At 42.3% G+C, this 27,500-nt stretch overlaps 2 protein-coding genes across 2 annotated transcripts in view; both read left to right on the top strand.

The window, feature by feature from the left end:
• Positions 1-14,799, top strand: part of Fkbp12 (peptidyl-prolyl cis-trans isomerase Fkbp12) — a 23,114-nt gene extending 8,315 nt beyond the window's left edge. The window contains exons 2-4 of the mRNA XM_045751797.2: positions 136-183; positions 5,029-5,141; positions 13,323-14,799. Of these exons, the coding sequence (XP_045607753.1) occupies positions 136-183; positions 5,029-5,141; positions 13,323-13,454 (293 nt within the window). The 3' untranslated portion in view covers positions 13,455-14,799. The remainder of the gene's footprint in view (positions 1-135; positions 184-5,028; positions 5,142-13,322) is intronic.
• Positions 14,800-21,475: 6,676 nt separating this feature from the next.
• The window catches only part of LOC123764252 (protein ST7 homolog), a 135,780-nt gene continuing 129,755 nt past the window's right edge, over positions 21,476-27,500 (top strand). Inside the window, exon 1 of the mRNA XM_045751790.2 lies at positions 21,476-21,919. Within this exon, the coding sequence (XP_045607746.2) occupies positions 21,553-21,919 (367 nt within the window). The 5' untranslated portion in view covers positions 21,476-21,552. The remainder of the gene's footprint in view (positions 21,920-27,500) is intronic.

The following is a 27,500-nucleotide window of genomic DNA, read 5'->3' on the forward strand; positions in this document are numbered from 1 at the left end:
TTCTTACAGTAATTTAATGTATTATTGGAATATTCATGGCGTAGTCAAACTTGTATGCATGTTAATGCAAAATTTTAATTTCATTTACTTTAGAGTGAAAACTAAGTATTAAAGTTTGCCTTTCCTTTTTCCCAGGTGAGACCTTCCCAAAGCCAGGACAGCAAGTAGTTGTGCATTACACAGGTAAGTAAATATCTCAAATGGGGTGCACTTTTCTTGCTGGGAAATGGAACATGGCTGGAGGCTATAATTGTCTACCATAATAATTGTACATTATTACTATTTGGCCCCAATTTCTAACTTAATCTTAACTTGAAGTAGCCAATCTAACATGGCCTTAGCCATTTTAACCTTAAAACATCAACTAGTCCAATCCTAAAACACTAGTGTTGAATGTACAGTAATGAAATGCTATTTTCTGGGTGATCCCCGGAGGCTCCCTGAAGCTATTCGAACTGATATAGTGCTATACAGTATTAGTTTGGGATCATCAGTCATAAGAATCCTTTTGCCTACCGGGGACCACGAGCCAGAATCTGGCCTTCCTCAGAGAGGCGCAGGGAGTAATGACCTATTAGCACTTTACGTTAAAAGTACTCTTGTCATAATTGACATTAACTGGGGAAGGCACCCAGAAAGATAGGCGAAACAAAACAGACCATAATCTGGTGAAAATTGCAACCTATGTCTGAAAAGAGCAAAAGCGAAGACTTCATCCAACTAGCACTCTTGCTTGTAAGTGCTACCCCCAATGAAGGGGGGGGGGGGATGGGGAGCTGGCTCAGGTGAGCCAGCAGCTCACCATCCCAGTTCTTGAATGATGAAGGTCGCCGAAAATGGCATTTCATTTCATTCAACGCTGGTTTTCTGTAGGGCGCCCCATCGGCGTCCTGAAGCTAACTACCCACAGATAAGTAAAAACAGGGACTTGCCTGTGAGGCAACAGCACCACAGGTCTCAAGGCATATTAGAGAATGATGGCCATGACAGGCTCCCCAACGCAACACATGGCTATATAGGACCCGGAACGTTCACAAGATACCTGGCATGTGTTCAACCTCAAAACCCCCATACCCGAAGGTCAACCCAAAACATATTGTATTACCGAAGACAGCTGCAAGAGCAGCATACTTTCTCACATCATTGGCACAAGAGTAGACTGCAGGCTGGCTAAACTTAATTACACCACAGACAACCTGAGACACACTGGGCCCTGGAATAGGGCCCAGTGTAGCTCGCAGCCTGATGTACGAATCACGGCCTGGTTGATCAGGTATCCTTTGCCACACGATAAGAGGCGACAGTACTGTATTCGGCATAAGATGTCGTTCCAGGAAAAACCAAGAAAGTACAAGAGAACCCTAGCCGACACTGATACCCTTCAAAGGGAAAGGAAATGGCAGAAAGACTGCCAAGAAACTTCATACTGTCACTGAGACAAAGACCGCAGGTGAGACACCGTAAAAAAAAGGCCACCTGATCATCATACAAATGGCGATACACCAGTCAGAAAAACTAGACGCGAAGAGCGGAAGAGGAAATTGAACTAGCAAGGTACCTCACCGGCCCGACCTGCTGAAAGAGGAAGCGATGTGGAAAAACTCGCAGGTTCAAACACCGAGCAAGCAGCTCCTAAATCCAAGGCTGGGATGGCCACCATGGGACCAGGAGAATCACTTTTCCCCTGGTAGCATTCCAGCCAAGCCAGAACCCGGAGCAACAGTCAGATCAGAGGAGAGAAGTACAGGAACCCCCATTGTGACCAATCCTGCCAAAAAGCGTCCACCGCGAGGGCCTCGCAGTCAGGGAACGGCGTCATATACAATGGGCAATTCTGAGACCACGCCAACGTGAAGAGGTCTGCCTCCGGGCGCCCAGACGTCCAACAAAGCCAAATGAAGGAAGCTGCGTCGACCGTCCACACCGTGGAAAGAAGAATGAAGCTCGATAGGCCGTTTGCCAGAACATTGGCCACAACCTGAATGTGAACGGCGTGGAGAGCTAAATCCCAAGAACTTAGCAGAAGGGCCTCGAAGCGACCAGCCCCAAAGAGCCGCAAACCGAAGAGATGCTCCCCAGTTGAGACAATGAACCACAGAGCAGCAGTCCAAATGGAGCCGGATCACAGAGCCCCGAGGAAGCCGAATCCGCCGCAAACTCCTACACTATACTGTGAGCTCGAAGGAAGGATGGCTCCCAATGCCCTTGGCTGGCCTGGTGAGTGCTGGTTACAAAGCGCCGAACCCCGAAAAACCCAGTGGAAGCAGGAGAGAGAGCAACCAATGCAAAGACACCAGAGAATGAACCCAGCGAGAGCAGTGAAAGAGGCTGCTCCGAAAATACTAGAGCAGCCTCTGAAACCAAATCCTGCCCAGTGGATAAACCAGCAGAGCAAAGTTCAGGCACCTGCACAGCTGCTCTAGCAACCCCCGAGTAACCCGGGTCCCCTTCAAAAACGCCTGAAGGCAGGACTGCAACTGGAGCAAAGCTGCAGTAAGGAGAGAAATGGATAGGCCGAACCTGGTACGGAAACAATTGGGACTATTGCCAAACTGGGAAAGAACCAGATTCCTGGCTAGCAGACCGGCTGAAAGCCCACGCCAACCAGTTGTCGAGGTAGGCCAGAACCTGAAGACCTAGCAGATGCAGATGGGCCACCAAAACCCATGTTAAGCGCGTGAAAACACAAGGAGGCCAGATTCAAGCCGAATGGAAGACAATGAAAGCGGTAAGCCTGTCAACCCACCATGAAACCCAACCAATCCCTGAACCCCAGTTGAATAGGGATGTCAATAAGCATCCTTGAGGTCCATGGAAATCATCTAAATTCCGAGCTAAATTTCTCCTCCTAAAACCAACAGGAAGGACAGTAATTTGGACACAGCCTCCACAACTGGAGAAAATGCAGTGACCTCCCAGACACTTGTAACCAGAGCATCAAGGCCACTATACAGGCAAACAACCAAGAACCCACAGGGGCCTGTTACATCCCACAGCAGCAAGCCGAAGTCAAGGTCACAAGAGCAGCTGCAATGCGAGGAACAGAACCTAGAGCAGACAAAAAAGACGTTGCCACAGGACAAAAACCAAAACAAGGCAGATGCAAAAAAAGGGAAGCACAACATGAGCCACCCTCAAACACCAACCTGGGTGCTCATGACACATGAGCACCCAGGAATAGCAGGTGGGCCAAAAACCCGAAAAGCAAGTGACGCGAGCAATGATGACTAAGACATCACCCCTGGACAAATGTCAAGGCCCCAAACAGGCAGAAGCCAAGAGTGAAGTTCCAGCAGAGAACAACAGACTCAACTGACTCCACCCTAATACACTATTCCTGGGTGCTCATGACACATGAGCACCCAGGAATAGCAGGTGGGCCAAAAACCCGAAAAGCAAGTGACGCGAGCAATGATGACTAAGACATCACCCCTGGACAAATGTCAAGGCCCCAAACAGGCAGAAGCCAAGAGTGAAGTTCCAGCAGAGAACAACAGACTCAACTGACTCCACCCTAATACACTACCCACTCCCCTCTCCCTGGAATTGCACCAAAGAAGCGGCACAGTGTCCAGGCATGCTACCCATTGAGGATAAGTGGGTAATCCTACAACACCAGAGAAGAGAAGAGAAGAGAAGAGAAGGGAGCACAGCTGACAAACTAGACCATAGCAGTTAGTGTATAGCAGCAGCAGTTAGCAGTTAGTTAGCAGTATAACACATAGCCGTTAGCAGTATATCACAGCAAAAACTGTAGAAAAAACTCCAGTGTGCTAGAACCTGATGATGGCCACCAAAACAAAACTGCAAGACCAAACAGCCAAGGAGCTGCCCAAGCCCAAACAGAGGGTGCAGGTACAAAAACAAAGGCCAGGGAGGTACACACTCATCAACTCAGCAAGTGGCCTTATCAGAAAAGGAGGATGTCCAGCAGTAAAACATCGAGAGCAAGGAACACCCAAGCCCAAAACCATCCACCACACTGAAGCTCAGAGGACATAGGTAAGAAATTTTGAGAAAGGGATAGTAGACAAATGTAAGTCAGACTCCATCTTATTCTATAAATTTATTTCATGTAAAGATTAATATTGAGATTACAAATGAGCTACAGGTCTGTAATAACAAGAATTTGAGAATATAATATTTAGTACCTGGATGTGTCCAGAGATGTGCAGAAATTGCTCTGGAAGTTGTTCAGAAACAAAACAGTAGGAGTGAATGGTGTTTTGTGTTGAGTACCGCAGGGCAATGCTCTATTGCTCTATACTCAGCTACTCATTATAAATTATCTTCCAAAAATCCCTGCAAGCAAGCAATCTGGCTGACAACCTGGAAAAAGGCAAACATTGTTTCACTTTATTAAAGAAAGGTGTCTGGGAAAATCAAAAAATTTATAGACCTGTATTGTTGACCAGTACAGTACCCAAATCCATAGAAAATGTAGTCGAGTAGAGTTCCTTTGAAGGAGGCAATGTCATAACATACAGGCAGTTTGGTTGCCAGGTTGGAAGATCTTGGGTCAAATTTGCCAAGTTTCTAAGGCACTCACCAAAATTTTGCAAGAGACCGTAGACTGCTTCTATCTGAACCTTCAAAAAGCATTTGTAACTGCTGGAAACCTTCTCATGGATAGAAAAATGAGAGCAGCAATCAGGACATTAATTGGACTAGTGTGATGTCTCACAAGTAAGGTTCCACAGGGATCTGTTCTAGCACCCATAATGTTCATTGCCTATGTCAGTGATATATCTACTGGGATACAATGTTTGCAAATGCTAAGATACTGAGTGGCATAAGACTTAACAAAGTTTTCTTTAATATTGCCATTTAATACAAAAAAAGGTTAACTCCAATATGGACAAATGTAATGAAGTTTGGGATAGGTGCTGTTAAGCCACATCCCATGTACAATATATAACCTTAGCAAGAAGCCAGTATTAGGTCCAGAAGAGAGATTTAGAGGTAATAAACAATATTTTTCTCTGAGTGACTAATTTTGGTTTGATGTGGTTTTTATTTGACCTTCAGGAACACTAATGGATGGCAAGAAGTTTGATTCTTCACGAGATCGTGGTAAACCTTTTAAATTCCGAATTGGTCAAGGTGAAGTAATTCGTGGCTGGGACGAAGGTGTTGCTCAGGTAAATATATATTATTTGTTTGTGGAAAACAGGTGTAGCACTTCAGTGATGCCTAATAAATACTTGCATGTGTGTTGCATTGCATAATTTATATACAGCATATTGCTTGTGCATCACTAGATATGATTTGGTTAAGTGAACAAATCCACAAGGGCCGTGACGAGGATTCGAACCTGCGTCCTGGAGCATCCCAGTCACTGCCTTAATCGACTGAGCTACGACAGGGTTAAAAGGGTTGAAACCGAAGTTCTACTGAACTTACTGGATCCCGTAGCCTCTCCGAGGCACAAACCAGGATTTTACACAACCCCCCCCCCCCCCCCTGCACCCGAGCTATGTCAATAGGCCGTTCTCCCTCTTCGCCCTTACATCATTACACACAAAGATCACACTAACATGATGCATCAAATTAACAAATCCACAAGGGCCGTGACGTGGAGGGGGGGTGTAAAATCCTGGTTTGTGCCTTGAAGAGGCTACGGGATCCAGGAAGTTCAGTAGAACTTCGGTTTCAACCCTTTTAACCCTGTCGTAGCTCAGTCGATTAAGGCAGTGACTGGGATGCTCCAGGACGCAAGTTCGAATCCTCGTCACGGCCCTTGTGGATTTGTTCATTTGATGCATCACGTTAGTGTGATCTTTGTGTGTAATGATTTGGTTAAGTGTTTGAACATATAATGAGACTTAACCTAATCTTACAAACAAAAGATACTACCTTTTACCTGTACCTGTTGATTCCGAGAATAAGTGTCTCCCCATGCTGGTTGCTGGTGTGATCAACCTGGCCATTCGATGTGGCTGCTCACAGCCTGACATACGCGTCACAGCCTGGTTAACCCTTAAACTGCTCGGCATAAGGGGGCATAATTAAAAAAATATTCAAATTATGTAAAAATTACTTAAAAATGTTAAACAAATCTCCAACTTGTTGGCTTCAGCATCATGAAACTTTCACCAAAATATTTTCAGAAATTGATTTTAGACGAATATTTAAAAAAAAAAGTTTTGTTGATAAGGAGAACAGCTCCTATTAACAGGAACTGGTGGATAACGCAATAATAAAGAGATGCATGCTAAGAGGTCCGTTGAAAAGCGGAGGTGCAACAGGTACTCTGAGAGAGAACTCTATCAACATCAGAGGCCCGAGACTGTTCAACACGCTTCCGCTACACATAAGGGGCATAACTGGCCGACCCCTCACAGTGTTCAAGAGAAAACTGGATAAGCACCTCCAAAGGATACCTGATCAACCAGGCTGTGACTCATACGTCAGGCTGCGAGCAGCCGTGTCCAACAGCCTGGTTGATCAATCAGCAGATATCGGAGCCAACGAGAAATGAAAATATTCTAGATCTGGTCTTTACGAACAATGAAGACATTATCAGAGACATTACGATATCAGATACCACATACTCAGATCACAAACTCATTGAAGTGCAAACGACCATCAATACTCAGAATAGACCTAAAACGTTGATAAAGCGAGAGGGGCTATTCAGTAAATTCAATTTTAATAATAAAAGGATAGACTGGGAGATAATAAACAGGGAACTTACAAACATTCCATGGGGAACTGTTCTAAATAATACAAGTCCTACAGAAGGAATAGAAAAACTTACTTCAGAAGCGTATCAAGTCTGTCTGAAACATGTTCCTTTGAGGAAAGCCAGAAAGAGATCTAACGTAGAAAGAGAACGCAGACGACACTATAAACGCAGGAAAAAAATAACGGAACTGCTTATGCAGACACGAATTTCCCGTCAAAGAAGGAATAATTTAAATAGGGAGATTGAGGAAATCGAGCGGAAATTGAAACACTCATATGAAACTGAAGAAAGGCAGTTAGAACAGAAAGCAATTCAGGAAATAAAGAAAAATCCAAAATATTTCTTCTCATATGCGAAATCAAAAGCAAAAACCACTGCCAGTATTGGACCTATTCGTACAAGTGAAGGTTCATACACGGAGGATGACAAAGAAATTAGTGAAATCCTAAAAAAGCAGTATGAGGACATGTTTAGCACTCCAATAAACAACATGAAGGTGGAAGATCCAGACATTTTCTTTATGCGGGATATTCAAACCCCGGTAAATATAACTGATATAAACACGAGCGCACTAAATTTTGAAAAAGAAATTGAAAACATGCCCATGCACTCGGCCCCAGGTCCAGACTCATGGAATTCAATATTTATAAAGAAATGCAAAGTGCCGGTAGCACAGGCACTCAGTATAGTGTGGAGGAAGAGCTTGGACATGGGGGAGATACCAGATGCACTTACAGTAGCAGACATAGCCCCTCTACACAAGGGAGGGAGCAAAGCATTGGCAAAAAATTATAGACCAGTTGCACTAACATCGCACATCATAAAAGTATTTGAGAGAGTGATTAGGAGTCAGGTCACCAATTTCATGGAGACCAATGACCTTCATAACCCAGGCCAACATGGATTTCGAGCGGGAAGATCGTGCCTCTCACAGCTACTTGAGCACTACGACAAAGTCACTGAGGCATTAGAAGAGAAACAGAATGCTGATGTGATATACACGGACTTCGCAAAGGCCTTCGATAAATGTGACCATGGCGTGATAGCACACAAAATGAAGTCAATGGGAATAACCGGTAAAGTAGGACGCTGGATACTCAGTTTTCTGTCAAACAGGACTCAGCGAGTAACTGTCAACCATATAAAATCTAGTCCAAGTGCAGTGAAAAGCTCTGTACCTCAGGGTACAGTCCTTGCACCACTGCTTTTCCTTATTCTCATATCAGATATAGACAAAAATACAAGTCACAGCTTCGTATCATCCTTTGCAGATGACACAAAAATCAGTATGAAAATTACCTCGGCTGAGGACATTGAAAAACTTCAAGCTGATATTAATAAAGTTTTCGACTGGGCATCAGAAAATAACATGATGTTTAACAGTGATAAATTCCAGGTACTCAGGTACGGTAAAAATGAGGACCTTAAACATAATACAGAGTACAAAACACAATCAAATGTACCCATAGTAGGAAAACAGCATGTAAAGGATTTGGGAATAATAATGTCTGACGACCTAACGTTTAAGGAGCATAACCAAGCAAATATTGCGACAGCCAGAAAAATGATAGGATGGATTACGAGAACTTTCAAATCCAGGGATCCCATCACAATGGTTGTACTCTTCAAGGCACTTGTGTTGTCCCGTCTTGAGTACTGCTCAGTACTCACTTCCCCCTTCAAAGCAGGAGAGATTGCTGAAATAGAGGGAATACAGAGAACATATACGGCACGCATAGACGCAATAAAGCACCTAAATTATTGGGATCGTCTCAAAGCCCTCCAAATGTACTCACTAGAAAGAAGACGAGAGAGATATCAAATAATATACACCTGGAAGATACTGGAGGGCCAAGTACCAAATCTACACAGTAAAATAACAACGTGCTGGAGTGAACGACATGGAAGAAAATGTAGAATAGAACCAATGAAGAGCAGAGGTGCCATAGGCACAATCAGAGAACACTGTATAAACATCAGAGGTCCGCGGTTGTTCAACGTCCTCCCAGCAAGCATAAGAAATATTGCCGGAACAACCGTGGACATTTTCAAGAGGAAACTAGATTTATTCCTCCAAGGAGTGCCGGACCAACCGGGCTGTGGTGGGTATGTGGGCCTGCGGGCCGCTCCAAGCAACAGCCTGGTGGACCAAACTCTCACAAGTCGAGCCTGGCCTCGGGCCGGGCTTGGGGAGTAGAAGAACTCCCAGAACCCCATCAACCAGGTATCAACCAGGTACCAGGATGCCTAGTCGACGACCGGGCCGCGGGGACGCTAAGCCCCGGAAGCACCTCAAGTTAACCAAGGTAGGTAAGGTAACCTGTCCGACACACAAAGAAGAATAGTAGTAAGAGGTCCTCAAAGTGGATATACAGCCGGTGCCTTTATAGAATTGGTGATTAATACATAATAAAACAAATAATAATGAGTAAGTATGTTATTATGCTCTGTTTTGTTATATCACATAAATACATTCCATTAATTAAATTAATGGAATGTATTTACATTCCATAAATTACAAAGTTATTATTGGTTACTTTCAACAATGTCCAAAATATTTTTTTTTTAGGTTTTTAGTTTTTTTCCTTCTTTGTTTATTATACAAATTTGTTGTAGCCTTTACATCGTGGAGAGTGCATACCTGTCCCTAACTATGTCAAGACAGAATTAAATTGGTTAACAAATAAATGAGTCAACTCTCAGAACTTTGGACTTTTAATTTTTTTTACTGATTTTTTCACAGATTTCAAACTATTTTCCTTGTTTCTTTAGGTTGTTTTGATGATTAGGAACCAGATTAGGGCTTTTTTACTTATATAAAGTATACCCTAAACATATCTCCTAAATCATTATAATTATTTTAATTATCCTTATATATTTTGTTTTTTGGGGGGGTTATATTTTCTTGACTTCATTTCAACACACATTGACCCTACAACTTTCACATATTCGAGTACGAATGCCAAAAAAGGTTTATTAAAACATACAAGTAAATTCATGAATTAGAACTGCCTTATTTAGTGTCGGTAACTTCAACTCCAGTATCCATTAATCTAGTTTGACTGATTCTCACCATTTTTACATATAATGTGCATAGCTGTCTGTTCTACAATCCCTAAAGAATTTATTTTTCATAAACTCTAAATTTTTGGCGTTATAAATTTTTGTTGTCTAAATTTGCGCATACTGTATTTCAAATGCCATATTGACAATTTTTTTTTACAGTAAACTATACTGAAAACCTATATTCTAAATATATGAAAATGAAAATCATAAGCTATTCTGAGAGCCTAATAACACCAAATGAACAATTGGTGATATTTTATATTTTTCCAGCTGATTTCAAAATTTGAAGTTTTTAATATTCAATTTTATAATTATTTTTTATTGTTTTTCAAGTTACACTGATATCATTTAGACAAAGTTGGAGCAGTTGCCTAGTAGATTATGCCCAAAACATTTGAAAGTTTCAGAAAATTTAAAAAACTGAGCTCGGTGTTGCACTTCATATGACGTTTTGCACAGTTTGTTAAATAAGTATCCTCTGAAGGTGCTTGTTGGGTTCTCTTTTGAACACTGCGAAAGGTCGGCCAGTTATGCCCTGTATATGTAAGGGAAGTGTGTTGAAGTCTCGTACTTTTGATGCCTATTACACCTCCGCTTTTCAGTGGGACTATTTTGTACATCCTGCTATGCCTTCTGGTGTCGTGTGATATTTGTGTGTGCAGATTTGGAACCCGTCCTCCTAATATTTTTCAAGTGTAAATTGTTATGTATCTCTACCTGCAGAGAGACATAACAGGCCTGCCTGTTATGTATCTATAGGCCTGCAATCTAGGGAATACAGATTTAAAAACAATTTAGGCGGTCCCAGTAATTTAGATGTTTCTGGATTCTAGCAGTGAAAGATCTTTGCATGCTCTCCATGTCAGCAAATTCTCCAACTTTGAATGGGGCTGTTAGTGTACAGCAATATTCCATCCTAGAGAGCACTAATGTCTTTTGAAAAGCATCATCGTTGGTGTGACAACTCTTGTTTAGAAGGTTCTTGTCATCCAACCTGTCATTTTTCTTAGTTGTGACAGCAACTTTGCTGTGTTCTTTAAAAGTAAAGTCTTCCGACATGATTACTCCTAAATCTTTTACATTGCTTTTTCTTCCAATAGTGTGGTTTGACTGTGTTTTATGTGTGGTTTCTGCTTTGTTATATTTTTATTTTTTTTTGTCCAAGGTGCAGTAATTAGAACTTATCCTCATTAAACATGTTATTTTCTGTGGCCCATTGAAAGACTTAATTAACATCAGATTGGTGGTTTGCTGTTTCTTCTATGTTGTCTACTCTCGTGAAAATTCTGGTGTTATCTGCAAAGAATGATACAGTACTATAGTTTGTATCCTTGTCTATGATATGAAGATGAGGATTTGTCTTCCATGGCATGTAAGACCATGTCATAATGGTGTAGCAAATGTGAGAAGCAGGAGCACCCTGTTCTGAACCCGTGTTGCCTAGGGTTATGTAAACACGGTGTTTCCATGTGTTTTGTGGTATTTCTACTTGACACTCTTTTCAAAGATTTTTTATGAAGTGCGAGTTTAGAGCTATTGGTCTATAACTTTTTGCACTGCTTTACTACCTTCTGTGTGAAGGGGCATGATCTCTGCTGTTTTTAAGTATGTCAGAGATAACACCGGCATCTAGGCTCTGTCTCCAAAAGATGTTTAGGGCCAGTGATGGAAGTTAGGTAAGTTCTTGCAAGAAGTGGTGGACCATCATGGTCACAGTGGATATGTAGACCTGTAGGCCACTCCAAGCTGTTGGACCAAGTTGTCACAAGTTGATTCTGGCCGGGCTTGGGAAGTATAAGCACTCCCAGAACACACTCCAAGTAAACTCCACATAAGCTCTTGAAAAGATCTCTGAAAATTAAATTTTTCATCCCTTTGCTCATTCTCGGCTCCATATAAATATTGTAAAAATCCTTTTCCTGGCAACTGAGCAAATAGGAAGATGTGGAGAAGTAACTCAGTGGATCTGGCAGTCTCACCACATGGTTACATTCCAGTTGTTAATACAATCTATCTGCCAAAGCCTGCAGGTAACCCATAAGTAAATGAGGGCCCTTTGCCCTCTCTGCAATACTGTGTCATTGTAGAGTAAAAAGTGTTCACTGTGATACACGAGTCAGTAATGTGTCCACAATAAATGTTTATTGTCGCAATATTACTGGTTAAAAATTCACTAAAATTACAATATGTATAGTTTCACACACTACACAGTAACACACTATTACACACACAGTACTTCGGAAGCGAGTAATAATCAACGAAGTAGTCCATGGTACACAGCGCGTCTTCGCTCTTATTGCACCAGGTACAGATAGATTTTCGCTTGCTGTTTCTTCATTCGATGTGCTTGCAAATAACGCACTCACGTACACCCTTGGCTTTAGTACTTGTAGGTGGTATGTAGCCAAGCTTGTAAAGCATAAGGTAGTATTGAAAAGATTATAGGAAAAGATAAAAAAAATTGTAAGGTAGTCTTGAAAAGATAGCTTTTAAGAGATTCACAGGAAGAGATTCGGCCACCCTCGAAGAGTGTCCGTCAATCTAAAGGAGATTCAGGCATTTTGGAAGAGATTCAGCCAGCCTCAAAGAGTGTCAGTAAATCTGGAAGAGATTCAGCTATTCTTAAAAATATCTATGGAAAACACCACCATGAAAGCCGCTAACACTGTTCATCTATGCTACTTCTATCAGATGGATCATCACTGAATGCAGAAAACGATTCATCTATGTATTGTCTATAAATTGGAGATGGCATAGGTGGGCAAGGATGGCGCTCAGAGCTACAACTGGATATGCTCGCTGTATCGTCCTCTTAGGTGCTGTATCACTTGCATCCAACCTTTGTGTTAGGTCTTTACTGTGCCCAGCTTCACCAATATCATGACCCTTATGTTCTTCAAACAATAAGGTTCGAATTTCACCGACAGAGCTCGATCTTTCAACGCTGCGTCGAACAGGGGTTTGGGAGCTAGAGGTGCGTGTGCCACCCATGGTTGCTCACTCGGTATTGACCCAGCCAGCAGCACTATGGCATTCTGGGAATTTTTTTTCCAAGATGGCTGCCTCTCACTGGAGGTCCTGAGTCCATTTCGTACACAACCAATCGCGCATACATTTTGAATGGGTACGAAAAAATCGGAGTTTTCTCGGTTGGCGCACTCCAATGGTTAAGGTCCTTCACTTACTTTTTATTAAATAATTTTCAAAGTAGTGAGAGAGAGGAAGGGATGGGATAAGAAGAGATAGGAAGGAGGGAGATGCCATGCATGTACCATTTTATATGTCATATGTATAGCTCTAGTACTCTTATATTAAATATACAAACATTTATGGATAAATTGCTATCCACACTTCCATGGAAATAACATTCCATTCACCTGGCATGGAATGATTCGAGACCCATAAAGTCGAGGTGAATGGAATTTTATGAGTAAAGTTTTGAAATGGATTGAATACATTTATATAAAAGGTATTTATAGGTTTTTCCTTTTAATTTTCAGATTCTTGAATGTTAAGTACTGTATATATATTACTTTAAAATTATATTTACCTTTTTTCTCTCCCAAAGATGTCTGTTGGTCAGAAAGCTAAGCTGGTGTGCAGTCCCGACTATGCCTATGGAGAAAGAGGTTTCCCTGGTGTGATTCCACCAAATGCCACACTAACATTTGATGTAGAGCTGCTAGCGGTGGAGGCATAAACACAGACTGTGCTGCTGCCATATGGGTTGGGAAGGCTAGTGTAAGGAATTTTGATGTGTACCATAGGGGTTCCCTCATTCATATTTTCTTGTTTAGTTGATACTGTGATACATGTGATAAACACGCTCTGATGTAATGATTTTCAAGCATTGAGATCACCTATCCACCAGATAAATAAGAAAATAAATTAAATAACAAAAATTATTATTCAAATCAAGATTTTCCCTTGTGGCAGTGGACTATTGTTGTTGGGAAAAAATAATTGCCTTCAATTGCTCAGGAACAAATACTTTAATGAAGGTGGAGTGGCCCCAGGTTGAGAAAGATTCCCACTGCCATCCCTTGTACCCACTAACGTTCTACGGACATCCTTTACACCTGACTTGGGATGTTGTATGGACTGTTGGCACATTGTGAAACTGGTTTATTGTGTACTTTTTGATTTTAGTATTTTTTTTTTTTTTTTAGTTTTATGTAACTACATCTGCCTCTGACCTCAGTGATGATTTATACTTTACACATATAGCCCTGAAAGTGTATTACTTAAGCCTATATACAAAATTATTATGCATACCAAATGACAAAGTATACTGAAGTGGGTTTACTTGGCTGAATTTGACTTGTTTTAAAGTCAGGCAATTAAGTTTGCAAAATTTGGCTTACAGCTTGTAATGCAACCTACATGTATATCTGCAAAATTTATAGAATGCTTACATAAAGATAGTTGATTATGTATTATGTACACCAGAGCCTCTGTATGCCACAGCCTGTGTATACCAGGGCTTATAGTTTACAGGTAGCAGCAGACTATACATACCATTTTGATGTAGGTTAATGCTGGAAGTTTACCTTCACTTAATTTTACAAAGCATATGATTGGATAATATTCAGTCCAGTATTATCATCACTAATTATCTACGCATGTATTCAGGACACACTTTGGAATAGGAATACAGTACTTAGCACTATGCTGTTGGATGATGCATTAAGAATTTTGCTTGTGAATTGTAAATTAATGTAAAACACATGTTTCTGAATGCATCAGATGTAAGGTCGTGTTTATTGCTGGGCACAAGCATTTCCTCCCAAGATTTGCTTAACATTCTGACTTTTGGTGCAACAGTGAAAGAGAACATTCCCATGCATGTTCCCTGGAGTGGAATATAAAGTTCTGGCTTAGCCTGTGCTTTTAGTCTAGATGTAGAATCTTGGAATATGCAGCTTGACCCATGTAAGGTCATATATCATGATCCCAGTCCATCTCCATACTTCATACTCTGTACCTTTTTCTTTTGTAACTTCTCAGTACAAGGTTCTTCTGGTCAAATAAAGTATGTATGAAAATTTGCATTTTTTTTTCTTTGTGTAACTAAGGCAAAATATAGTAATAAATGTGACTAAAGTTATAAAAGTACAAACAGCCATCTTTACACCATTGTTAACCGTGGACAAAGCACCATTGTAGACCCTGGGGACCCGACCGTCCACTAAAGTACTGTACAGAATTACCCTCGGTTATGTACAAACTATATTATAAATATAATTTGAAAAGAATTGAATCCTGGGCCTTTCCAGCTGGAGGTCCTGTAAATTATCCACTCGGCCAAGAGAACTCTCATAAACAATGTGGCAGCATGGTGTCCCAGGCAACTGTTCAGTGTGCTCACACGTTAAGATGGCACCAAGTATAAAGCAATACTCAAGTACTGTTTAATATAAACTTGTTTTGAAACTGGACTAGCAAGTACGAAAGTAAGCAAAATCTGTGTGATGGGGTTTCTTAACACGGTAATATTAAGATGAAAACTTAAAATTATATAATAATGAAATTGAATATACTGCACTTTAAATGTAGTATAAGAATAATTATAGGAAGTGTAAATAAAAACAATTTTTAGAATGTATAGGTACTATGGATATGACCAAGGAAAGGTAATAGGACATTTTTAGGAGCAGTTCAATTATAATAATTATTTTGCACAGTGAAATAACATTATTGTGATGTATCATTGAGAAAATCAGTAGGAGCCATGAGGAGGATTCGAACCTGCACACTGGGTACTTCCAAGCCCACGTCTTAGACCACTACACTATGACGTTAAAAGCAATGCAACCTGGGATTCAGCTAAATCATCTTTGGTGTTCTGAGACTTCCACCGGTCCCAATCAAGGTTTCACGAATTGCCCCCATGCACGTTGGCTATGGTCCAGTAGTTCTACCTTCAATGTCTTCAAATTCACATCGAAATCACATTAACGTTATGTATCAATGAGAAGATCAGTAGGGTGGGATTGGAGAGCTCTAGTATAGCCAGAATCTGGCTGTATGCTCTGTGGGAGGCTGTAGCATCTTGTAACAGTAGGAACTAAACTCGTTGAGTGTTACATATCGATTATGACATCAGCTCTCCACATATGTAGGTTGCATAATTTAGAGACTGTACTTGTGGTCGGTCTCGAACTCATTGTTAATGCAACAATATACCTCTACATTACATTTTGTAACTAGCTCATCAAGACTGTAACTTGATTAATTAAATTAATTTTGGAGTTCAGTCCCTGAGCCTATTATGTGCCTTTAATCTTTACCACTACCAACCGTACCCACAAAACGGGTATGGGGTGGATAATAAACGAACTAAACTAAAGTGAATGTCGATGGTGTTGAAGAAAATCCACAGTATATTCGGAGCGCTTGACACTGAACTACTACTAGGGTTAGACTGATAAAGGTCAAGTTGTTTTAGATTTAGCTACTCGGAATAAAAAGTTCCAAGTAGCCAGGGCCGTCTTAACATTATAGGCCCCTGGGCAAGCCAGTGTGCTGGGGCCCTTACGACAACCACTCACAGGAATAAAAAGTAAATAGTCTATAATATTAAACATATAATTATGTTATTGACACTTCAACAAAACTGGTGTTAAAACACTAAAAACATGCTGTGGAGCAGCAACTAATCATATGATAAACATTTGAACAATACACAAGGCTTGAAAAACAATAAATCTCGGTAAGCTACACATTAAATGGCACAGTATGAAATTACTACAAACTTCTTATTATAACAAACATTTCTTTTCAGAGAATTGTTTTATTATTGGCTTGAAGTCAATGGTCTTCAAGATGTCATTTTCCATGCACATGAGTGAAAGCCAATTCAAATGCTGCCCTATTGTGCTGCGAAGCAGATTTTTGTTACAATGGACAATCTGAGTGCAATTTCAACATTCGGGAATACAGATTTCAAATTGTCCAATTTTTTTTTCTGTACAGTGTAGGGAGAATCTCGCAAATTTCATAGAGCTATGTATTGCTTGAGATGCTCGCATTCATTTAAAAGGTAATCATAATTCAGGTCTTTGTAATACATATTAGCCAGGTTTCTCACCGAAGACAGAAAACAGATTTTCAATCGTAGTAAGGCACGGGTAATGTTGCCACCTAGCAAGGGCGTGCTCAACTACACACGAGGGCGCGACGCCATCTCGTAAGGTGTGCTCAAGCCAGCACCGGAGTCTTCGACCCGACGCGCGGGTCCAGGCGGCCCGAACACGATTTCGGCCGCTTAGCATGAGGGCTACCCGACCAACACGTGGCTTGTTCGACCAGTCCCTGTCTGGCGGGTCTAGCCACAGCCCTAGATACAGAGGCTGGAACGGAGTGTTGGAAAGAGGGTAACTAAGGGCAGGCACGCGCCCGGGCAAGTACACGTTACGCTGGGCACACGTACGTAAGCACACTGGGACCGGGGTCTAAACAGGACGAATACGGATCACGTCAACATAGAGTAAAAACTTGTACCGTATTGTGGAGGGCTTCAATCAAGAGTCCCGTGCGTGCCGCTCTCGGAGGGCGACGTGGGCCGGCGTAGGTGGTGTCGTTTATAGCTGAGGTAGGGGACCTTGAATGCTGGAACTATATCTATGGTAAGCAAATTGACATCTAAGGTACTTGGCGTCGTAGACCACGTATGGCAGGTTGGCGGAAGTACATCGCTTTGGTTGAGGGCGAACAGAAGTCACGACCTGTTAGAGATTCAGCTACGTACTGAACAAGTTCCAAGTAGCACGGGCTATGGTGAGCCCGTAACTTACCTGGCACAGGAGCGGAGCAAGTGCCTATTAATCTTGTTTAAATTACCAATCAAGCTGTCAGTGTAATCAATCAGAGCTTTAATATATCAATATTTGCTTTAATATACTTACTAATCTCTCTCATCTCATTTTTTCTCTTGCAATGTATATGTTATCATTTTATTAATTCTGCTAGAATTTACCGACTTAAAATTATCTGTTAGATTAATAAATAATAAATGTTTATTCAGGTAAAGTACATACAAGAGGTTTTACAAAAATTGATAGATTTATAGATAGAGCTAGTACATACAATGCCTATTACGCAAAGCGTTTCGGGCAGGAAAAACTGTTACGGCCCTCTCGGGTCGCAACTGGGTTCTTACTCTGATGTTATTAGAGGAAGGGTATCCGGCCCCAAGCCAGTAGTGGCTTTCAAGGGATGAGATCCGTAACGCAAATAAAATAAAAGGGGAAGGGAAAGAAAGGCAAAAACTTAATATTATAATTAACACCTTCACCAATAAATATATAAAAAGATTACAGAGGGGGGGGGGGGTATAAACACTATAATACACGGTTGTCTTCCTCTGAAGACTGGATCTTCACGGTGCCAAACTCTTGGTGCTTTCGTGGCCTCACGACGAATCCTTCGAGAAGCTTGAGTCTACCCCGGCCACAGGCCAGCCAAAACACAGTTCCACTGGGGGCACCGCCGTGGAGGCCGTCAACCACAAGTCCAGCAGATAGCTGGCAGGTTCCGAATCAGCGACGCTGGTTAGGCCACTCCACGAGCGATACTAGGGTAGAACCCTAGTCAGGAGCCTCGTGTGATACCACGGATCACTCTCCTTTCCACAATACCCCAGTGGTTAAGCGTCTCCACCAGTAAGTCCCGGGTATGACAATCCTTCAACTGTCACTTCATAGGCAGGGTAACACCACAGTGTTCATCCGGGAGGCGACTCACAACTGCTGCAGCAAAACACTTGGTGTCGAGACAGCTGCCTTGGGTAGACTGATCCAACTTCCATTACAGCAGTCCCAGGTCGACTCTGTAATCAGACACGTCATCAGTAACAGGGACACACAAAAGCACCTCACTTACAGGCTTAGACACAAACGCCCGACGTATCCATTCCATAGATGGCGTTGTTGTCTGAGCACCACCTCACCAGAGGTCAGCAGCGGCTGTGTTGTGAGCTGAACAGGACTGGAAACTGGCCCTGGTGGCCAGTACACCTCGTTCTCACCAGGTGTCGTCGTCCATTTGGAGGGGGTTTCGGGAGCTGACTCACAGATGGCGTGGTCGTCACTGCTCCAGGCTCGGACGCTGGATCCGGGTCCGTAACAAAAACATTAAAGACTAAACTATGCTATGTATTCTCACAAACCCAATGTACCTTCTTGTATATAAATAAATAAATAAATAAATAAAAAATAAGTAGCACGGGCTATGGTGAGCCCGTAGTGGACTTGTCACAGGAGCGGTGCAGTCACGACCTCTGCTGGCGCGCCTTGTGACCCCGCTCGTTGTGCGCGCAGCTTAGCTGTAACTTGTTAGACGTTTTTTTCCCACAGAAAAACCACCCCTTTTGTCAAGCAAGTGTCCATCCACCCCCTCCCCCCCTATCCAGTGGCAACGGTTATCTTGAGATGATTTCGGGGCTTTTTTTTTAGTGTCCCCGCGGCCCGGTCCTCGACCAGGCCTCCACCCCCAGGAAGCAGCCCGTGACAGCTGACTAACACCCAGGTACCTATTTTACTGCTAGGTAACAGGGGCACAGGGTGAAAGAAACTCTGCCCATTGTTTCTCGCCGGCGCCCGGGATCGACCCCAGGACCACAGGATCACAAGTCCAGTGTGCTGTCCGCTCGGCCGACCGGCTCTCCTAGGTTACAGTAGATAGGTTACAATCACTCAGTTACTATCTACAGTAGCTAACTGGGGATATTTGGCTAAGATTTCTGGCAGCAGATCATTTTGAATGAAATATTTACACATCTCTGGAACATTTGTTATAAAATTGTCTCTGAATTCACATAACTTTTCGCACTCCATCACATAGTGACGGAGGGTGTACGAATAATTTTGCTGACAGTTTACATTTGGTCAGGTCTACACCAGCAGGTAATTCCCAGAGATACTTGTAATCGAGCTAAAGCTGAGCAGTAGTAACTTTAGAAATCGGCTGATTTTATTGGATGACCCATAGATGTGTGGGTCTTGCATGATAGTATGATAGACGGAATTACTGGTGTCGATTCACTTTGCCTCAGATCTACAAGATTTTGTTGAAGTTCTTGGTGTACTATTGCTCTCAGACTGCTTCTTGACAATCCAAAGTTATGCTCAATTTCTCCTTTAAAGGCAAATTCTTTGGCTAACTCATCAGCTCTATCATGCCATCGGAGGGCAACATGAAATGGAGTCCACATGAAATGGAATAACTGCTACCATTATTAATAATTTTGTTGTATTTGTGTCTAGCTTCATACACGAGCATGCTACAGTTGTCTTCAAGAGTTGGGAGCAATTAAGGATGATAAAGAGTCACTTACAATTAATGTATCAAGTTTGGAGACGTACACATTTCAGTGCAAGAAGCAAGGCAAATAGTTCGGTCTGAAAGGTAGAGGCCCAGTTACAGCAGGGAGTAAGTTTCGGGCCACAGCAAGTCTCGCGCCACAGTAAGCTTTATGTGACAGCTGCGAGCAATCTTCGTCCAACAGCAGCGAGCAGGTCTCTTGTCACAGAATATCTCGCGCCACAGCAAGTTTCATGCGACAGAAGCTTGCTGTGGTCTCGCGCCACAGCAAGCTTCATGCGACAGCAGTAAGCAGGTTTCGTGCCACAGCAAGTTTCATGCGACAGCAGTAAGCAGGTCTCGCGCCACAGCAAGCTTCATGCGACAGCAGTAAGCAGGTCTCGCGCCACAGCAATCTTCATGCGACAGTGAGCAGGTCTCGCGCCACAGCAAGCTTCATGTGACAGCAGTGAGCAGGTCTCGCGCCACAGCAAGCTTCATGTGACAGCAGTGAGCAGGTCTCGTGCCACAGCAAGCTTCATGTGACAGCAGTGAGTAGGTCTCGTGCCACAGCAAGCTTCATGTGACAGCAGTGAGCAGGTCTCGGGCCACAGCAAGTTTCATGTGACAGCAGTGAGCAGGTCTCGGGCCACAGCAAGCTTCATGCGACAGCAACGAGCAGGTCTCGCGCCACAGCAAGCTTGGCGCCACAGCAAGCTTGGCGCCACAGCAAGCTTCGCGCCACAGCAAGCTTCGCGCCACAGCAAGCTTCGCGCCACAGCAAGCTTCGCGCCACAGCAAGCTTAATGTGACAGCAGCGAGCAGCTCTCGCGCCACAGCAAGCTTCGCGCCACAGCAAGCTTCATGTGAAAGCAGCGAGCAGGTCTCGCGCCACAGCAAGCTTCATGTGACAGCAGCGAGCAGGTCTCGCGCCACAGCAAGCTTCGCGCCACAGCAAGCTTCATGCAACAGCAGTGAGCAGGTCTCGCGCCACAGCAAGCTTCATGCGACAGTAGCGAGCAGGTCTCGGGCCACAGCAAGCTTCATGCAACAGCAGTGAGCAGGTCTCGCGCCACAGCAAGCTTCATGCGACAGCAGTGAGCAGGTCTCGGGCCACAGCAAGCTTCATGTGACAGCAGTGAGCAGGTCTCGGGCCACAGCAAGCTTCATGCGACAGCAGCGAGCAGGTCTCTTGCCACAGCAAGCTTCATGCGGCAGCAGTGAGCAGGTCTCGGGCCACAGCAAGCTTCATGTGACAGCAGTGAGCAGGTCTCGGGCCACAGCAAGCTTCATGCGACAGCAGTGAGCAGGTCTCGGGCCACAGCAAGCTTCATGCGGCAGCAGTGAGCAGGTCTCGGGCCACAGCAAGCTTCATGCGGCAGCAGTGAGCAGGTCCCGGGCCACAGCAAGCTTCATGTGACAGCAGTGAGCAGGTCTCGCGCCACAGCAAGCTTCATGTGACAGCAGCGAGCAGGTCTCGGGCCACAGCAAGCTTCATGCGACAGCAGCGAGCAGGTCTCGGGCCACAGCAAGCTTCATGCAACAGCAGTGAGCAGGTCCCGGGCCACAGCAAGCTTCATGTGACAGCAGCGAGCAGGTCTCGGGCCACAGCAAGCTTGGCGCCACAGCAAGCTTCGCGCCACATAGGGCAGCTCCTCCAGCACCGTAAACACCAAACAACAGTGGAAGGCGACGCGCCGACCCCGCAGCAAATGGCGGGGCATGTGTGTCGCTTTTTCACCAAAATTAAAGAATTAATTATCTGGAGCTGGAGCTACCTGTGGGCCCTGTGGTTCCTGTTGGTCATATCCGTCGTCTACTATCTTCGAGGACCCCTCAAGATTACCGACAACATCGGAATGGGTGAGTAACTGCTCGCACTCGCCTTCTCTCTCGACTCTTGTTGCTCAGGTCAGGTCTTGTGGGTCAGTGATCCTTGATGCAAGCACTGTAGGATGCTTGCAGGTGTGCAGGAATATCCGCAGGTGTGCTGGCTGTCGGGAAGAAGTGGAAGTGGTTGTTTCAGTGGTTGTCTGCAGTGGACCGCAGGTGGCCTACCAATAACACTCGTAGAATGATATTAGGCCCAAATGAAAGCAGTATGAAGCTAGAGACCATTTCTAACTATTGTGAATTATTTGTGGAATCTTGGAAAACGTGTCATATTGTGAACAACATGGGAGTAACTGAGAGGCAGACAATTCACGTACAAATTGTGTGCTAAAACATTTTATAACGTGCCCAACCTAACCTAACCTCAACCGAGCCTTACACAGCGTGATCAAAGCCTTGTGATAATAAACTTGTAATATTCAGTACAGTATATAGGTTTGACACACTGAAAACTAGCTTTGTGTAAATGTGTATGACTTGCCCCTACCCTCTAACCTGACCTAACTACACTATATACAGTATTCATCTTTAAATAGTAGAAAATGAAAATACCTCATTAGGAATAGATTTGAAGAGTTACTTTAGAACTGAGCTATGAATCCCAACAAAAGTTTATGATTACTGATGAATGAGGGTGACTGTTTTAAACTGTAGAATTATATTGATCTTCATGGCTTCAGCTGGTAGACTGTTCTATGGTTAACTATCCTTTTGGAGGACAGCATCCATAATGTGATCTTGGCCTCCTGTGCAAGTCACATTGGTCATTTTAAAGAAATGGTCTAGAATAATGTCTTAAGTTAACTGTTTAAAGTGTCAATGCATTCAGGTTTTTGTCTTATTTGCAGAGCTATTCACCATGTGTGGGGTCGAGCTCGGCGATTATAAAATACACGTATCTTCGCTTTAATTTCAAATATGCCCATGGTAAGGTATTTAAAATGAACCTTATATTTCTATCTTTCTTGCGACATATAAAACTCTTACGTTTATTAACGGATCTGCGTGAAATAAGAATTGTTTTGAGATGAATATTGCGGGTTACGAGCTCGACGAATGATGAAAAATGCAACTTTTATACAACTATGTATATCTTCGGTTTTACTTTAAATATTTTCCATGTAGAGGTTTTACATATACTGTAGATCCCATTTCTGTTGTTCTTCTACATATATATTATTTTGGTTTAATAAGTCAAGATATTTTCAACAATATTCTTTTGGTGTTTGTCTATTTCAACATGGTTGCACATTTTGGAAATCCTATACATGGGTTGATCCATCTGATACTTGGGTCAACCTCCAATATGGTTTGGAACAGAAATACCTTACGTGGGCTTAAACTGGATGAGAAGGGCTGGATTAATTGTTTTTCCTTTATCAAAAGAAATTCATACACATTCACGTGTATGAATACACTGGTTCATCTGTGATCCTTTCAAAGTCTCTTCAGCTCTCGGCTGGGGTTTTGTTGTTATTGCTTACCAGGCGGATCAGGGCCATTAGGCTGTCTTTGCATTTACTCCCAAACTACTGTATTACCGACTCACAAACATCATGGTTTGCAAGTTGGTAATGGTTTGGTATGGTCTGCAGCTCATTTTGTCTTCCTTGAGTCTCCACGATTCAGCTCCACTTTGACTACACTTCTGTGTTTTGTTGTTTCAATTGGGGCTGGTCAGTTCAGTCTCTTCTGATGTGATTCTTGCCTCTGCTTGAAGCTCATATTCTGAATTCTTGGGAATTAACTTCCTGGGTTTATAACCCTGTGGGTGAAAAAACATATCTTGTTTTCAGTCCTACATTGTGGCTTGTTGAGCTTGAAACCGTTGCTCACTTTTTGAAGCTGTTTGGATGAACATCCTCCAAATTGTTCAGTAAAAGTTACGTCAGCAGAGTGATCGTTCTGGCTCCTTGGTGGTTGACTGAGCCTTCTTTTCTGGGCCTTCAGGTTTGGTGTCCAAAACTATGTGATTTTTCAAGGCCCCCATCTCTTTCAGATGATCAGCTGGGAGATTTTTCTTGGTTTGATATTCTCCGCTGATTTTAGCGTATGTGGTTTTCGTAAGATGAATGTACACATTACCATCTGTATGGGGCTGTCTTCTTGGTGGCAGCCTGAGATGGTTTGGGGTGCTTTTTTCGGTGGTGTGTTCTTGGAATTTTATGGACCTTTGGCTAATGCCGAATACTGTCACTTGCTGTCCTCCTTCCTGTGGTATTTGGTGGTTGTTGCTTGAGCATTGCTTGAATGATTAGGGCTAACTGGCTGGGACCCTTAAGTCAGTGGACCTCCAATCTGGAAATTGCCTAAATGTGGTTACAGTATGAGAACTACGCTCGTGGTGTCCTGTCTTCCCAGCACTCTTTGTTGTATAACACTTTGAAACTACTGATGATTTTGGCTTCCACCACCTTCTCATTTAACTTGTTTCATCTGTCTACTACTGTTTGCAAAAGTGAATTTTCTTAGATATTTTTGGCAGTTTTGTTTAGTTACCTTAAATCTATGACTACATATTAAGAAGTTCCAGGTCTCAAGAATTTCTTCCATATCAATTTTGTAGATTCCCATTACTATTTTGTATGCAGTGATCATAGAAACTGAGTAGTAATTTCATTACACAGGCTCTTCCAGTTCAAAAACCTTACAGTACTGCCTGTCTGTTATATAATTTTTCTCTATGGTGGCGAGGAAGTGGTGCTAACTGGCAGTTGGACCTGGGTAACAAATGTGTACATAGTTAGAATCAGGGTTGCAAATGTTGTCCAAGTAATTGTTTGATTTAGTATGTTCTACCTTTTTGGTGGGTTGATAATGTGGTGATCTTGTATCCTCAGAAAATATGCACTGTAACATATAAATAAATAAATAAATAAATGTTTATTTAGGTAAGGTACATACATACAAGAAATTTTTACAAAGATTGGTGGACTTATAGATAGAGCTAGTACATACAATGCCTAAAGCCATATATCATTCTGCTAGTTAAATAAGACAGTTTAGAATAGCAGGGATGTCAGTAAGCTATGTTAAATGTGGCCATTGTAATTGTGCAGTGGTGCCCAGGACAAAACTATCAATCAGATATAAAGGTTTCATACTGATATGCCACAGTATTGTTGGTTGATACCTGGTTGATGGGGGTTCTGTGAGTTCTTCTACTCCTCAAGCCCGGCCTGAGGCCAGGCTTGACTTGTGAGAGTTTGGTCCACTAGGCTGTTGCTTGGAGCGGCCCGCAGGCCCACATACCCACCACAGCCCGGTTGGTCCAGCACTCCTTGAAGGAATAAATCTAGTTTCCTCTTGAAAATGTCCACGGTTGTTCCGGCAATATTTCTTATGCTTGCTGGGAGGACGTTGAACAACCGCGGACCTCTGATGTTTATACAGTGTTCTCTGATTGCGCCTATGGCACCTCTGCTCTTCACTGGTTCTATTCTACATTTTCTTCCATATCGTTCACTCCAGTACGTTGTTATTTTACTGTGTAGATTTGGTACTTGGCCCTCCAGTACAAGTACATTGTACTTGTCTTGATATCTTGGATGCCTTATGCAATGATGCAATGCATACTATAATGAGGAACTGAAGACAATGGCCTCTTTCACTTTTACTGCATTAAATGCAATGACAAACTTAGTAAATTTATGACCAGTATGTTGAATAATGATGAAACAATTGATGAAAATAATGGTGGAACAATAGATGGATTTATTGAGGAATTATCTATGAGAATAAACATGAAATTACTGTATAAAGGAACTGCAGGAGGGTTACAAGGTAATAAAATAGCTACAGGGGGAACAGAAGATATTGATAAAACAATTTATGGACTTTACACAATCATATTTTCAATCAGTGTTCATATAATTTAACCTTAGCCCGTGTTACTTGGAACTTTTTGTTCCAGGTAGCGAATCTTTAACAACAACAACAACAACCTTAGAAATATTTTGCTGCACAAGCCCACCCTTGTTCCATATAGATAGCCAATTCAATGAAAAAAAATTTGGCTCTAGGAAACAATATTTTATTGTTTTAGCTAGAAAAGTTTTATGTAAAACACTAAATCCATAACCAAATTACATTGCTCAAGATAAAATTCAGGCATTTTAAGTGACTTTTAAATATCTAATTAATATACCTGAGATCTACCATCTCTTCTGTGGGTAGGTAATTTCATGGGATTATTAAGCTATAGATAAAAAAAAACATCTTTTTGGTTCAACATTTTTGAGTTTATAACTGTTGTCTCCTTGTACAGTGTGTGTTCAGTATTTGAAAGGTCTTGATGAGATCAGTCCTGTCATTTCTGGCACTGATAGTTCCGAGGTCTTAACTGTGCCTGGTATGAGTTAACTAGTTTCTGTGATGATTTTTGTCGCTGTGTGTTGAACTTTTTCTAATGAGAATATTTCCTTTTGAAGGTGAGATCTCCATGGGTGTGTACAATAGACTAGGTGGGGGGGTGCACCAGAAATTTGTATTCATGAATAACAACATTCTTTTTTATGAAGTCAGTGTAAAAGACACTGAAAAACTACCGGCTGATAGTAATAGTTTTTGAGCAGCAGAAAATAACATGTTTAACAGTAATAAATTCCAGTTACTCAAGTATGAAAAAAATTATCTTAAAAAAAATACAGGGTAAAAAATACAGTCGGATCTACCCATAGTTGGAAAGCAATGTTTTAAAGGATATGGAAATAATGATGTCGGACAACCTAATATTTAGGGAGCATAATCAAGTAAATATAGGGTCAATTAGAAAAATGACAAGATGGATTATGAAAATGTTTCATATCCAAAGATCCCACCACAAATCTACTACTACAATATTCAAATCACTTGTGCTGTCCCATCTTGAGTTTGATTCTCATGTCCCCCTTCAGGGGAGGAGAGAGTGCTAAATAGAGGGAATACAGAGAACATATGCAGCACAGATAGACACTATAAAGCACTTAAATTATTTGGACTGTCTCAAAGCTCTCAAGATATTCTCCCTGGAAAGGAGACAAGAGAGGCATCACATAATATATACATGGAAAATACGGGAAGGCCAGGCCCTAAATTTGCACAGTAAACTAACAACATTCTGGGGTGAATGATATGGAAGGAAATGCAGGAAATGCAGAATAGAGCCAGTGAAGAGTAGAGGTGCCATAGGCACAATCAGAGAACACTTGTCTGAATATCACAAGTCCACAGTTGTTCAGTATCCTCCTAGCCTGGCCCCAGGCTGGACTTGGGGAGTAAAGCTCCCAGAACCCTCTCCATGTAACGTCACCATTGTAACGGACCACAAATTGCAGAAAGAAAGGAATAAATCTCATAGGGGGAGGGAGGTAGAGAGATGGAAGGGAGCAGTGAAGAAGATTGGTCAAGATAAGGGAAAGTTTTAGAACGAGAGAAAATGAGAGGGGGAAGGAAAGTGCTGGAGGAAAGAGATAGAAAGGAGGAAATCGTTTGAAAGTAGAAAAGAAGAGTAGAAAGTGCTGCCACTATCCATTCAATAGTTAATTATCGGATGAGGAATGGAACTTGTCAG

This window comes from Procambarus clarkii, chromosome 82, assembly GCF_040958095.1.
Source record: "Procambarus clarkii isolate CNS0578487 chromosome 82, FALCON_Pclarkii_2.0, whole genome shotgun sequence".
In the NCBI taxonomy this organism is placed as follows: Eukaryota; Metazoa; Arthropoda; class Malacostraca; order Decapoda; family Cambaridae; genus Procambarus; species Procambarus clarkii.